Source organism: Grus americana, chromosome 5 (assembly GCF_028858705.1).
Source record: "Grus americana isolate bGruAme1 chromosome 5, bGruAme1.mat, whole genome shotgun sequence".
NCBI classification, from domain to species: domain Eukaryota; kingdom Metazoa; phylum Chordata; class Aves; order Gruiformes; family Gruidae; genus Grus; species Grus americana.
This window is the reverse complement of record NC_072856.1, coordinates 17705246-17719589: the sequence shown is the minus strand read 5'-3', so window position 1 is coordinate 17719589 and position 14344 is coordinate 17705246. Positions and strand designations below refer to the sequence as shown.

General features: G+C 39.9%; 1 protein-coding gene across 2 annotated transcripts in view; it reads right to left on the bottom strand.

The window, feature by feature from the left end:
* The window catches only part of TRPM5 (transient receptor potential cation channel subfamily M member 5), a 42987-nt gene that overhangs the window by 13656 nt on the left and 14987 nt on the right, over positions 1 to 14344 (bottom strand). The window contains exons 9-17 of one of the 2 annotated variants that reach the window (XM_054827730.1): positions 13742 to 13844; positions 12712 to 12830; positions 11726 to 12076; positions 9139 to 9270; positions 7822 to 7945; positions 5656 to 5801; positions 4789 to 4901; positions 3263 to 3358; positions 622 to 880 (exon numbers count right to left, since the gene is read on the bottom strand). In XM_054827730.1, coding sequence (XP_054683705.1) covers positions 622 to 880; positions 3263 to 3358; positions 4789 to 4901; positions 5656 to 5801; positions 7822 to 7945; positions 9139 to 9270; positions 11726 to 12076; positions 12712 to 12830; positions 13742 to 13844 — 1443 coding nt within the window. The remainder of the gene's footprint in view (positions 1 to 621; positions 881 to 3262; positions 3359 to 4788; positions 4902 to 5655; positions 5802 to 7821; positions 7946 to 9138; positions 9271 to 11725; positions 12077 to 12711; positions 12831 to 13741; positions 13845 to 14344) is intronic. The other variant, XM_054827731.1, reaches the window with a different exon arrangement.

The following is a 14344-nucleotide window of genomic DNA, read 5'->3' as shown; positions in this document are numbered from 1 at the left end:
TTGGCAACATGCTAGCACCATTGATCACACATTACTTCGTTTGTTGAGCTGAGGACGTTCCAAAACCAGTAACTGGGAGAGTAATGGAGAAGGTGGGTTGTTTTGCTTTTTCAAGAAAAGCAAGCCAAAAAGAGATATGCTAATGTTTCGAGTTGAGAAGTATTTTAGGAAAAACACAATCTGAATTAATTTATTTGTCCCCAGAAGGGAAGAATCTCTTAAAAGGATGTAGAGTTGTCTGCTGTGTTTCCAGGTGTAGAAAACAATTCCCAACTTACATTATTTGTGCTGGGAGGATCTAGCTCTGGGAAGTGAAATCAGAGAGATACTTTGCAAAGTGAAGGACACCTGAATCTTAGCTGCCCACTTGACTTGGCTATGGCTGAAGCAGGATGGAAAAACAGAGGTGGGGCTACAGGTTTATATGGTGGAGGAAGACCTTGCTCTGGGAGAGAAAGGTGGAGTGGTTTGGATGAGGTAAGTTCTGCATTGTTCTTTTGTGCAAAACTGCATCTGATACTTGAAATCTTTGAGCTTGTACAGTTGTACAAATTGTAAATCTATTAAAAATATTGCCTCAAGTTTTACTCTGTTATTACTAAGATATTGTAGATTACTGACCTGTCGGATTTCTTCCAAGACCAGGGTAAAAACCCAGAAGTAAAGTATAATTTCTTTAGCAGATGGACCCTCAGGTGGAGGTGGTTTAAAGTCCAGTAAAATGACAGAAGCAAATAGAAACAGAAAAGCAAAGTACATTATAACATTTCCCATAAATACAGTTACAGGGGCACTCCAGAATTTTCTCCACCGACTAAACATGAATGTCACCCACGCTGTGTTTTCAGAAGGGCTCTGCTTTTCCAGTTTGCCACTTCCTCTGCAAAACAAAAAAGAGTATAGGTTTGGTGATGATTTCCTAAAATTAGTTCTGGGAATAGGCTCAGTATTATTCTATATAAAGCTTCTTGTAAGATAGTAACAGGCAGATGTTGGGGGTGGCAACGACAAAGGCTGTAGAAGTCAGAGCAATCGTTGCTATAGCAGAAATATTTCAAGTCGAAAAGAAGGTTTTGAAAAACAAAGTCACATCAGACTTAAATGCATATTGTTATATCAATTTTGTTGTGTTGATTTGTAACTTCATTGTGTTCCTGCATATAGTACAAACACTGTGCAAATACAGAAGGAGAGAGGGAAGTGGGCTAATCGCTCTGCATCATCCTAAATAATAGGAAAGAAGAGCAAATGGCCAATGTAGTTTGCGAGTTGGTTCATAATTATTTGGGGTCTAAAAATTTCTTGCCGTGTTTGCATGCAGAAGTTCTTGTTGTTGCTGTGACTTTAAACAATTCCTCTTTTTGACCCAGTCTCAAAAGTGCAGGATCATACTAAGTATGTGTTTCTTGGCTCTCCTTGCTGAAGTCTGAGCGAACTACTGAAGAAATACTTTACTCCTTTACACAACTGTAAGCACTGGTATCTTGTCCTTTACAATTAAATTAAATTGCAGAAAAAGTAACATAGAAGCCTTTTAGCAAAAAGGTTGACCTCATAATTTATTTAAGTTAGTCTTTGACTATTGTGGAATTATGCAAGTATTTTGGTAACTGAAGGGAAATTTAACCTGTACATCTACAGTTGTTTTTGCTGTGTTTTGGAACATGAAGTGCTATCTATTGGCAATGGAAATTATCCTGTGCAGAAAATGCAAGTTCCCTGGATTAAATAGCAATCTGATCTTAGTGTGATGTTTGTTTCCACATAAATTGCTCTCCTGTGTAAACTAGGGATGTTATTGGATCTTTAATTTTGTGATTCTGACTCTGAGAGGTGTGATCTCCAACAAAGGATGTGCACACTAGGGTATGTTTTCAATTTCACCTCACAAAAAATAAACAATGACTCTTCACTGGGTTTTAATTTCCCCTGACATTCTTGCTAATTATTAAATACATTTGTTACAAGGAAAAGTTTCTTCTCACAGCCAGTCTTTTCTACGTGCCTGATTCTGTACTACCTCTCAATTTATGACATCATAAGATACATTCCCATGGTAACAGGCTAATATCATAAACAGACAATTGCAGTTTTGCTGTAAGATGCTGAAATAGATCTGGGAGGGAGAGAGACTCTTTGTTAAAATAAATTGCTAAGATAATAGCAATCGGAATGCACAATGTGATGACCAAACCATGCTTCACTCAGGATATGGAAGTGCTTTATGACATTGCTTAAAAATAGCTCCCAAGAGGCAGATGCTTTTACACCTATTTTATAGGTTAGGGAGGGAGAGAGAAGAACTAATGGTTTTCTCCAATATACCGGCAGTTAAATGCCAGAGGTAAACATAGAACCTAATAACTCTGACTTGGTCCAGCACTTCATACTGCAGATGAAGCTTCCTTGCTACCGTTGTTCACATAGTTCTGAAGTTCTCTTTAAATCATTGAAACCACATGCTTAATACAAGTGGCTATTTAGCCATTAAGAGGACTTTGTGCTAATCAGAAGTCTTCCTATCCTGACTTAAGTCCTTGTGGCCTCCCAGGTTTTGGAGATGTACATGTGGCAGAGGTATAGAGTGGGATTCAGGAGTTCTGAATTGCAGATCTATGAATGACCATGAGCGACTGACAAAATCTTTGTGCTCAGTTACCTGTTTGTGTACTGCTTCCTCTAACTCGGGAGTTTGTTGTTGTATTTCAGGTTCCTCAGGGCCCATCATTTACAATATAAATGAAGACTACTAGTATGGTGGGAGGCTGACTTAATATAAAATTCCCAGGTACTGATATTTGCAAGTACTTCTGTTGCTGCCTTTGTAGGAAAGTATGTAGTGATGCACTCAAATAATGTAAGGTTTTGCTGAGAACCTTCTTTCTGCTCAGCTCGGTAATCTGATAGGGACTTAGTTCCTAAACCCAATGTATATCAGCCATCACGAGCTGAAGGGAATCTCAGGAAATGCTTTCTGATCCCCCAGGTATTAAGCCAATTCCTTGTTCTGTAGAAATTACCTCCTCAGAACAAGTAAAGTTGTGTCTACTTAAAACAGTGATATATCCCTGTTTATTTTCTATATTCCTTTTAGAGAGCAACGACAGCAGTAATCAGAGGGCACAGCACTTTCTGAGGAGTAATGACCTTCTTGCTCCTTCAGCTGCACCTTAGATCATTAGCTGGTCACTAATCCACAAGAAGTGTCCTGTTCTGTGACTGTTGTTACAGAAGTTACATTAACTAATGGTTTTAAACTTACCTGTCATCTTCTTTGGGAAAAAAGAGAGTCCTCTCTGTATCTAAACTGTCCAGCTCTTTAAATGGCTCTGGCTCACTCTTTGATTGTTTTTCCTCACTGTAAGGAAATAAACTCATTAGTTGAAAGATGATGGTTAGCAATTTTTCAGTGCTAAATTGGCATTTATACAGAACTGCTACTTATCTTGGACTTGCTCCACTGAGAAGCTATCAAATAATGCATAGTCCTTACCTCTGCAAATTCTGTTTATTTGTAAGGAGAAGGCTGAAGTCACCCACAAGATTCAGAGAAGTGGTAATTGGCATGCCTCACAAAAATGGAGCAGGATGTTCAGTCTCCTCAAATTACTTAGGATTTCAGCAGAAATAAACCCCTCAGTCAGTCCTAGAAGGCAATACTCCAATGCTCTGTTCCTGGTTACTCTTAGTAGCAATTAAGAGGAAATGCCAGAAGCAGTAGGGAACGTGGTGTCAACTCTTGCATTTCCAGGGAATGGAGGCAAAAAATGTCCTCAACAGAACAAATTTGGAAAGGCTTACTTTGACTATCAATCATAATTTAAACCTTTCCATGAAAACTTTGCCAAAAGTTTCACATTAAATTACTTGAATTTGTGAATCTGGCAGCCACTATGACAAGAAGGTCATCTTAAGTGATACTGGCAGAAGGAAAGTCTTAAGTCATCAGTGCCAAACAAGTTTTCCTCTTGCTTTTTAAGTAGTTTAATAGTTAAGAAACATGTATTTCATAATAGCATGTCATTCCATAATGCTAATGATTTGTATATGATTCTCACAATCTAGGGAGATTTTCTTAAAGTTTCAGTTCTTGGATGTTCTTATGACTGCCTGAGCATCTTGGCTGCTCTTTTTTTGTTTTTTGTTTGTTTGTTTGTCTGTTTGTCTGTTGGGGTTTTTGTTTTGTTTTGGTTTTTTTTTAAGAAAACCTAAGATTCTAGCCATCTTCACTGTGACAAAAAGCTGAAAACTACAAACTCCAAAGCTATGCCTGCAGAAGACTAACAAAGAGATCTCATAAGACATTGGATTTGAAAATCTTAATTGATTTCATGTCAGTCCTGTGTTTTAAAGCTTAACTCATGGTTATCAAGGCATGTGGCTGATAATACTGCTTTATGATGGCTGTTTTTCTAGATAAGATACTGAGGTTTGAACCAGGCATCTCCAAATCTAGAAACAGATGGTGCTATACCTGGAGATATGCTACATGTTACTGTGTAGAATCTGGAGCTGACAGAATTCCAACAGGCTTTTCTGTGGATTGTGCAAAATAGGAGTGATCTATGTGAACCCATGGCATTGATCTTTTGAGCATTAGAGTAGGCATTAGCACAGGATGCACAAATCAGTCCCATAGAAAACTGATTTGGTTAATAGTGTGCAGTCCTGTTGACACTCTGAGGTGGTACTACTGGTTTTGTCACTTCGGTGAGAAATTTTGAGTCTGGATATTTTTTATGGATTATTTTTCATCCCTTACTTGCACCCAAATAGTTATGTTTGTACCTGAATGCTATTAAGTTTGTGTAGATTAGGAAAGGACACCAGAATGCACAGATTAACTTCAGGATCTGTGTGCTTCTAGACATGTCTCCCCACCATATTTTTGTCAGGAAGGCCTGAAAGTCAGGAAAACAAGAGATGGCTTTAACATCACAAAAACATACATGCAGATGAAGTGCACCTATGTTCTATAGCTCCTAAGACAGTGAATACTCTGGAAACCTAAAGAGCAGGCACACCTTCAGAGCAAACAGGCGCTCTGTGCATTCTTCTGCAGATGTTGAGTATGCGAAGAGGACAGTGGAAGGAATAGCAAGTCAAGTGTAATTAAACGACATCTGTAGTACTAATAAAGTGCAAGTCAGGCACTGGGAGCTAAAAGCACCATCACTCTTAATTTAGCTTAGTGTACGTGGAGAGAACTTGGGTTGTGAGGGCAAAGCTGAATAGTGATTTAACTTTTATCAGTGCACTTTTCCTTGAGTCTGAACAAGGAGTTATCTCGCATCTTGGAGCAGCTTCATTATGCCTCAGGCAGATTTAAAGTGCTTTCCTGATGTTTTTCTGTGAGCAAGGAAGAAAAAGCACAGGATGGAATAAGGGCTAAAACTTCTCCTCTGCGTACTGGTCTGCAGGCCAACTGGATGAAAGGGAGGGGAAAGGGGGAATGTGTTGCTTTGTCAGGGATGTGGTTAACGTTCTTTTCATATGGCACTAGGGAGAAGGAAGAGTCTCCTCTCTGAAGAATGTGTCTTAGGGGAATACATTTCATGGGGCTGTTCAGTTGCTGTGCTAGCCTCTTCTGTGTCCCACATCATTCTTAAAGGCCCTGGGGGTAGAGGTGGCGAGGGAAGGGTCTGTAAAACTTACCTGGACACCATCATGTGCAAAGAAGGACTTTGCATCCGCTTCTGTAGCCAGCTGAAGGCAGGTAGTTTTGCTCCAGTACTGAGTTTTCCTCACCAACAGAGCAAATGCTCTCTCCTCACTGTTGTGGTAGCATTCACTAAAGAGTTCTGCCAAATGAAGGAAACGTAGACAAACAGATCTTGTAATTTAAAAGAAAAAAATAAAAAATTAATGTAAGGCAAGAGAGTGATGTGTGTGGGGTGCAGCGTGGTGGCAGCAAAGCCTGAGCACTGCCAGATGCTCCTTGCTGCACCAGAGACTTCTGCAAGGCTGAAGTAGTTGAAAAGAGCCTGAGAGAGTGCTAAGAGGAGGTGGGAAGGAGAAAGGAATGATGCTGGACACAAGAATAATTAGCAATGGCTTTATGCATGGGTGTACATGTGTCGGGGCAGAGGGCAGATGAAATAGATTTTCCTTGGTGAAAAAAAAAATTACTGTAATTTAAAAATTCCCACTATTTGCAGAAAGGTATGGAGTAAATCTCTCAGTACTTCTCTCACCTCTTTCTATCTGCATGCTCCCTTCTCAGCCTGGGGCTTCTAACACATTTGGTTTGGGGGGGGGGGTTTCTTATTGTTGTTTGATCTAAGGAGAAATTTTTCTTTCTCAGTTCTTCTACAGACAGCATCAGAAACTTCTTGGAAACATGTCAGCATTTGTTATAGTCCCTCATCTGTAGCTGCCTCATGTGGAGCTTTAGGCAAAAAACTGTATCTTTTGGGTGATCCGCTTAGACTTTGAAGGATGAGTTGCCACACTGTCCATACTCTTCTGAATAGACTAAATGAAAGGAGCACCTCAGCTTTGGCTCGTAGCAAATAAATCCTTGGTGTTAAGACATAGCTATTTGACATAAAATAATACTAGGCTTGTGGTGTAGTTCTGTTTCCAGAGAAGCTGGTCCTGGAGCTCAGAAAGTAGGATAAGTAGTCCAGAAAGTCAAGGCTGTCTCATTACACAAGATCTGACTTGTCTTTTTCATTCTGCTGATTCACTTCATTATCTCAGTACCTTTCCTAGGCCAGCCTACACACTGTGACAGCTGGGGAATGGATCAAATTCACTTAAAATAAGCTGATATACAGCCTTCTTTTGCAATTGATGTGGTATTTATCATTCTTAAAGAATGTTCGCTCTTCTTAATATTGACAGTGTTATCCAGGCTAGAAATTAAGATTGAGGATCTGATCTAACACTTACCAAAGCCAAGGAGCAGACTTCTGTGTATTGGATTAGGCCCTGTAATTCCATGACTAAATTACTCAAGCCCTGTGATTATATGAGAACCAGACTTTTATTTTCTGTAAATAATAATGGCCCTGTTAGAAGAGGAGAATATGTGATCTGTGTATAAATAATGTAGCAACATCTGCATGAGCCTTCAGCTGCTTGATGTACTAGCTCTAAGGGGAGAGAAAGAGCCTCTGCATTTCCACGTGTGGCATACTTTAAAGCCCTCTGCTCAGAGCAGTGCTATGTTCAGGTATGAATTAGATTGAAGTCAAATCAACAGGGAAGCTTATGTGCAGACATCTGTTTTTAAATCAGGCAAAAGGGAGAGGGCTTGGCATTCTGGCATTGCAGATGCCTGAATGCTTACTGCTGTAGGGAGTGGCGGCTTGTCCGCTGCGAAACCAGTCTGAGCCTCACTGCAGTTTTGCAGTGCAGTTAGCCCTCTTCTGGGTGAGGTAATCTCAAATTATTTTTAGCAGTGAAGACAAACCTTAAAACTTGTTGCTCTAGTGGCCCTTACAGAGCAAGCTTGATATTGCAGGAAAACCAGGCTGCTGTGAGGCTGGAAGCGTTTTGGTTATTCTATCTTGCCCATTGCTGTAACACACCTTGTACTAACATCAGACACTTAAAATACCAGTGTGCAGCAGGAGAGTAATTTCTTCCATGCATCCCAGGGGCCAGTCTTGGAACACTGATTTTCTTCCAGAACGATTGGGTTTTAAGTCCTTCTGTGGTATTTGAATGTTTGGGACTGCCTGTGCTGCAGGCCTGTTAAATTATTCATGACAGTTAACCTTTTACAACTGAAACAGTACTTTTTTCACTTGCTTGCCTACCAATAGCAGTTACTTATTAAATTTTTGATGGTGTTAAAAAGGTGCCATTACTTACCAACAGCAAGCTGCTCATATTTGGCCTCTTTCATTATATGTGCTACTTCGGTCTCTGTCTCCAGGCGGGACATCTCTTTAAGGATCTTGCAGGCTGCCAGAGCTGAAGCTACACCCTCCTGACCCTGTAGAATTGAAAGGGGTGCTGCTGTTACCATACACTGGAGGGCATTTCTGAACTGGGGAGACTTCACTAAGGAACACATCTAAAAAAACCAAAAGAACCCACACATACCCCCCCAAAAAAACCCCATCAAAACAACCCTGAATTCATGCATGTCTCATCTTTGAAGACTCTTCCCTCAAATACAAACTTGAAAGTCAAAAATGTCCATCAAAATGACAGTTTTGGTGATATTTGGGAATTGAAAACCACATATTCATAGTTCTTGTGGCTTAAAAGACTGGAGACTTCTGGGTTTGATTGACCTTAGAGGGGCCTGATTTAGGGTCAAAGACTGAAAGGAGAAGAATGCATTATGGAAATAGAGCAAAACAGTCTCACAGCGCCAAAATACCTCAAACATAGCTGTGCTGAGACCCTGCATAAGGATGTATGGGAAAGGAGGGAGCATAGCTGGCAGAGGCACAACAGTGGCACACAGCAGAGAAACGTGCCTTCTGGTAATAGAGCACCACGAACACAAGGCCCTGCAAGGTGCAGATGTGTCTGCATGCACATGCTCGCTGGCTGGAGAGCTGTGCTGCAGTTTGTCCCCCTCCATGACTTCCCCGGTGCCAGATGCAGCCGTCTGGAAGATCAGGGATGGAGCCCCATAGCTGTGTCTGGCTCTAGCGGGGGGAAGGGAAGCTATGGCATTGCACTCCAGATGCACCAGACAGGGCCTCAGTTGTGGAGGATTGTACAACAGGAGCCAATTATACCAGCTTGAAGCTCAGCCTTTGAGAGCGTGATGCTGTTGCTCCCTGCGCGTACAGCACGTAAGCTAAAGATGTTCGATTGCGCCGTCTTCCCTCTCAATCGTGCTAGAACCCAAACAATTGACCGATTGTAGAAGGAACAAAACCTGAGATTGAGAGTAGTGAGTCAGCAGCAGCAAGGAAGAGGAGAGCCAACTCTGCAGCTGAAGTTAATCAGCAGTGGCCCAGGCCGTGCTGATTTACACCTGCTGCTGCTCTGCCCTCCTGCTCTGTCAGGCCCTCTGATGAGAGATGAAGGGCCCTATAAATGCCACATCTTCTTCTATTTTAGAAATAAACCTATCTGTCATCTGAGCTACAAGGTTGAGCAAAAGCTATCTCATATACTTGAAATATGCCAATATTTCGCCTGAAGCAGCTACAGCTCAAAGCTTACCATAGCCCAGAAATAGTTTGCCATCTTGTGCCGGTTTTGAAGTACTGCCCATACAAACAAATCCCTCCAAGGATTTTTGCTTTTCTGGTTCATATCCAGGGGCTCAGGTAATTGCTTTGTATTCATTTTATCCTGAAATATGGTTTGTAGAAATTAAAACCTGCTTTGTAGTCTCATTCCATGCAAATGACATGATCTAAGCTACTCTTGGCCTGGCCAGCTACTTCATATTCTTTTGATTTTTCTTTTCTGTAGGACTGAGAGGTAATTAGTTCATTCTGTACTGAATCAAAGGACCCTTGTGTCCCTGATATAACTCAATATGTGTGAGAACATTCTGGATGAAACTGGGACTCCATTGAAGTTGATGGTAAAGCTCTCATTGACTTCATTAAGGCCAGGGTTTCACCACTGGTGTGTAATATCATACAAGACAAACCTGTGATTAACTAATCTGAGCTTGCCTTCAGTTATATTGGAATCTGCTCAACTGCCACAGAGGACATGGTTTCAGAGAAAAGGGAACAAAAGGCATTTTATTTCAACAGAAATAAATCTCACCAAGGCCCTGTACAGGACAAGAATAGAGTACGTCAATACCCTCTTTTTAGTCTTTCCTTTGAGAAACCTCTCTCTCATGCAGGGAGTGTTTTAAGTAGAACACTGCTTATTCCTTTAGCATTTCATTAAAAAAACTCTCCAGAGGAAGTATGGCAACTTAGGGCAAGTTCTGAGGTTTAAGTATATTTAAAAACTGCCTTTCTATCTACTGTGTTAACTAGAAGCAGCCAGGGTGAATTTTTTTTTAATAAAACAAGTTTTTGTGAGGGAGGATATATTTTTTTAAATCACTTAAACTATGGGATTCTGTTCAAGTTTATTTTAATAGCATTTTTTGGGAGTGTTGGTGTTGTGTGATATTTTTTTTTTCCTTCAGTTTGTAGTGAACTATTTAATCAATTGAATTGCATTGAAAACCTTACAGGAGACAAAGATATCCAAAAGCCTCATCACTCTTTGTAACCACTAGTTCCTAACTTGAAATAAGATGCACAATTTAGCAGCAGTGACACTGGTTTCCCAGTACAGAGATGCTCTGTCTGTTGCCAGTGATAATGGGATTGAGCCATTGGTGGCAGCCATGGGAAGCAGCTTTTAAAGGAAAAAAGCTGGTAGGCAGGGTGATCTGGTGTCTGAATTGGGCCTTATTTACAGCAGCACTTGGCTTTAGCTCACTTACTGCCAAATCCCACAAAGGTAAGTGGGATTTTGGGGGCACATTTTTATTTCTGTAAAATTTGTGAGTCTGGAGCCCGCTTAATGACTTCAGAGGCATTGCCCCAAATTCTCTGTCCTTGTGAACAAAGAAATTCTGATTTAAACTTAGCTTTGCATACTACTAATTAATTTACCTAGGCTTTTTCAAAGCAAGAGCAATTGAAGCTCTTGAGTGAGAATTGATTTTTTATTTTTTAATTTATTTTTTAGTTTAAACAGTTTTAAGATGAAACTAGAACTGAGTAGATACCAAAAGGTTTAATTGTTTAGTCTGTCTAAAACTCTAATCTTAATGAAATTTCTCTATACCTCTCTGTTTTGAAATCATGAGTCCCAACTTATTTCCAATGGTCTCGCAGGAACTTTGGTACTTATGAGTTTCAATGTTAAATACACTGTCAAAATGCAAAAATTATGATATATCTATTGCACAATTGCGGACAGTGCACTATAGACGTTCCACAGTGGTACCCATCACATGTTATCCTTGTTGTGTGTTGGCCAGGGTGCTCGCCAGGGCCACTTCATGCAATCTTATTTCTTGCTGTGTGTTAGGTCACTTAATAACAAGACTATAATGATCTAAAGGCAAATATCATGTACTGCACATTACTGAATATCCAATCTAACCCTACACAGTATAAATCTGGCAATAGTTTTACATACAAAGATTACCATTTTCAGATCTGGGATTGAAAATGGCCATCGCCTGCTTGTCTTTCTCCTAGAAAATATTGTCTTTCAAGTACTTCTGCTTGAAGTTCTGTAGGAGAAATGCAGACTGCTGGTTTTATGTCTAATTACTCCTTAGCAAACATTAATCTATCTCTTCATATTCCCCATATATCTTTCATTGAACTTGTTCTTACGCATGTGAGGCTAATAACATCAACAAACTGTTCTCCACGTGCAAGGTGCTAGAACGAGGAGTGGTCTGTGGGAGTTGCGCTAGAAGAGTATGAGATACAGGGGCCTCTGCAGATCCTGAACAGAGGCCATATCTTAGCACTAGTTCAAGGTACAATAAAGCCTTCCATAAAACCCCACCTGCAGAGGGGGAGAAAGAGGAATCCCAACCTGTCTATCTTAGAAATTCCTTTCTTTTCCTTTTCAATTTTGAAATAAAAAAAGATCAAACCATTTTAGCTGTAATAGTAATGAGCTGAAAAAAGGAATGAGAAACTGAAGTGACTGTTTCTCTCACATTCCCTTTCTTTCCCTGCCCCACTCCCAAAGGCTAGACCTAGTTAAAATTTTTCAAATTCTAAATTGGGGGGGAGCAGGACGATGATGGAAGGTCGTAACTCACAGATTTCTTCTTGCCTCCATGTCTGAGGTCTTGATAGAAACCTTTGCATGCATCATGGAGAAAATCCTTGAGAACTCTAGAGACCTCACTGAGAGTGAAGAGTGGGCAGATCTCCTTCTGCTCCTTATGCTGTTGACCAGTGAGCCCTGCCAAGGTCAGCTTACTTTCTTCATGTTTCTTCAGTAGAAGTTCGTAGAGGAGACATTTCTGAGAAATGGAACAGTAAAGTCTCTGCAGACGACTATATGTCAGGAATTCAGATATGTTAGCCCCATTGTCAATAAATAATTTTACGAATTCTGGTTTGTCGTTGACCAGAGCATCCATCATCACTTCTTCCAGGTCACAGGACTAGATCGATGGGGGGGGATAAAAAAAAAAAAAGAAGTTTCTTGTGGTAATCATGGCTGGATGAGCAGGGAGGTAAGATTTAACATGAGGATATGCCCATTTCGTCTTCTGTGAGGTCAACGGTGGGTACAATGAGAAAGAGAGGTAGAACTCTCTTCATTTCTCTGTGACAAAATGTCTAGGTAAGCATTAATGTTAAAACATCAACACAAATAGCATGCAGTAGGAGTTGTGGTGATGTTAGGTACCCACCGCACTGGGTATTTATACAGCTGTTGGAAACAGTGACATTCTTCCTGCCATCTTCTAACAGTAATATCTGCATGCTGCTTTTGCTTTGCAAGCTCAGGTTTGTTTGCTTTAAAGGTCTGTACAGAAGGGAGAGGGGGAAGATTTTTGCCCCCAAAGAGTTCAAGAAAGAGACTGTGACCACTGTGTTGTTCCTCTCTCTTTAGCCATTATTATATAAGGGACCAGAAAGACAAACAGCCTAAGGAAGCGTGCTGCCGCTGCCCAATCTCCTAGTGGAGAACGCAGGTAGTGTTAAAAACTGAAGCCTTCTATCAGGATGTTTCAGTGTCCTGAACACACTGGATTAGACACTGATTGTCCTCTAAGACAATAAAACCTGGTACCTTCCACTCGACGTCACCATTGAATATTTCACTTTTAGCTATGTCCACTCTGTTCCAGGCCACTGCCAGCTTCAGTTCATCCAGATATTCCTGAGCATCCTGACTGTGACTTTTACAGGCTGGCAAAAATAGAAAATGAAACTAAGCTCAGTACTTTACACTTCTTATGTTTAATTTAATACAGTATTGGTAATTTGATTAACAATATAAGCTCTCCTTCAGCTATTACAGATCTGTGGGATGCTTAACTAAGAACCCTTCACGGGATTTTTTTCCTAATTTAGGAAATATTAATATTAAAAAATATTATTTTTTGCTAGCTGAATTTTCTGTTAAAATATTAAGTTTAAATGTCTGTAGGATGTTTAAGAGAGACCCTGGTCTGTGGAAAGGGGGGGACAGGACTGGCTATTTTTTTTGTTTTGTTTCAATTAGCATATTGGGAATAGAATGTCTTTTTTTCCCCCATGCTAAATTTAGGCTAACACAAACAACTAAGCACAAACTGAAATGGATGGCAGAGCAAGTAATGTCTTCTTTCAGAAGATACAGTGAAGATTTATTTTTTTTTTTTAATAGGAGAAATGGATTTTTTTCTGGAACTAAAGCAGTTCAAGTCTACTTATGTTTTTTGAGGATTTGGATGTTTGTTTTGGTTTTTGGTAGTCTGTTTGGTTTGTTGGGTTTTTTTAATGGCTTGTAATTGGAATAACTGCTCCAGTATATTTCAGTTCTTCTATAACCTCTACTACTAAGAGAAGCAAGTAGTGAAATAAAGGAGCGATTAAAATAGTACTGTACAATAGCATAAGATTAAAAAGCAAACATGAGTTTAAAGCAAGGTTACATGAGCTATGGCAACTGCCACAGTTAATTTGTCAGTAAGCAAACAGAAAAACTCTGCATCTCGAAATGAAATCTGAATCCAACAGCCAACTGAACTTGCTCCGGACAAGAATGAAATACGTTTATGGCACAGAAGTCATCAGATAAGACCAGTATTACAATGTGTTGTGTTTATTGTTCTTACCTTTTACTAAAGCTTTTAAAATGACTGTGTCTAGTTCTTCTGAACTGTCTTGCTCAAAGTTGTGCAGAGTTAGAAGATGTTGGTGTGAAATAATGTTCTGAATCTATTGGGAGTCGAAACAAAAATCATTTTGCACGTTGTCCTACTGCTATATATTAATGCCTAAGCCCAGTGGAGATCACCCATACAATATTTCCCAAAAACTTCTGTTCTAATTGTAAAGGTGAGGTTTGGCAAGAAGATAGACATTATCAGTTTCCCATATATAAGTGCATGCTAAGACAAGGAGCGAGTTACTGCCTTTTCTAAAATCACCTAGCAGGATAGGAGGAACAGAACTTGGGTATCCTGAGAACCAGAGCAGTGCTTTTAATTAAAAGATCTTTCCTTAACTCGCATTCCTATTTGACTCATAGTCATGCTGTGGCCAGCATGCCATGGTTTTGTTTTACCTTTTCCTGCTTTGACATTTAAGTTTTGCTCTCAGAGTTGTTTATTTAAAAGTATAGTCTCTAAATCTTCTTTGAGTAAAAGTCATCAAATATTGATATATACAGTACTCTTTCCTTCTGCTTCTCTACTGAGTTTTTCTTTCTCGCAGTG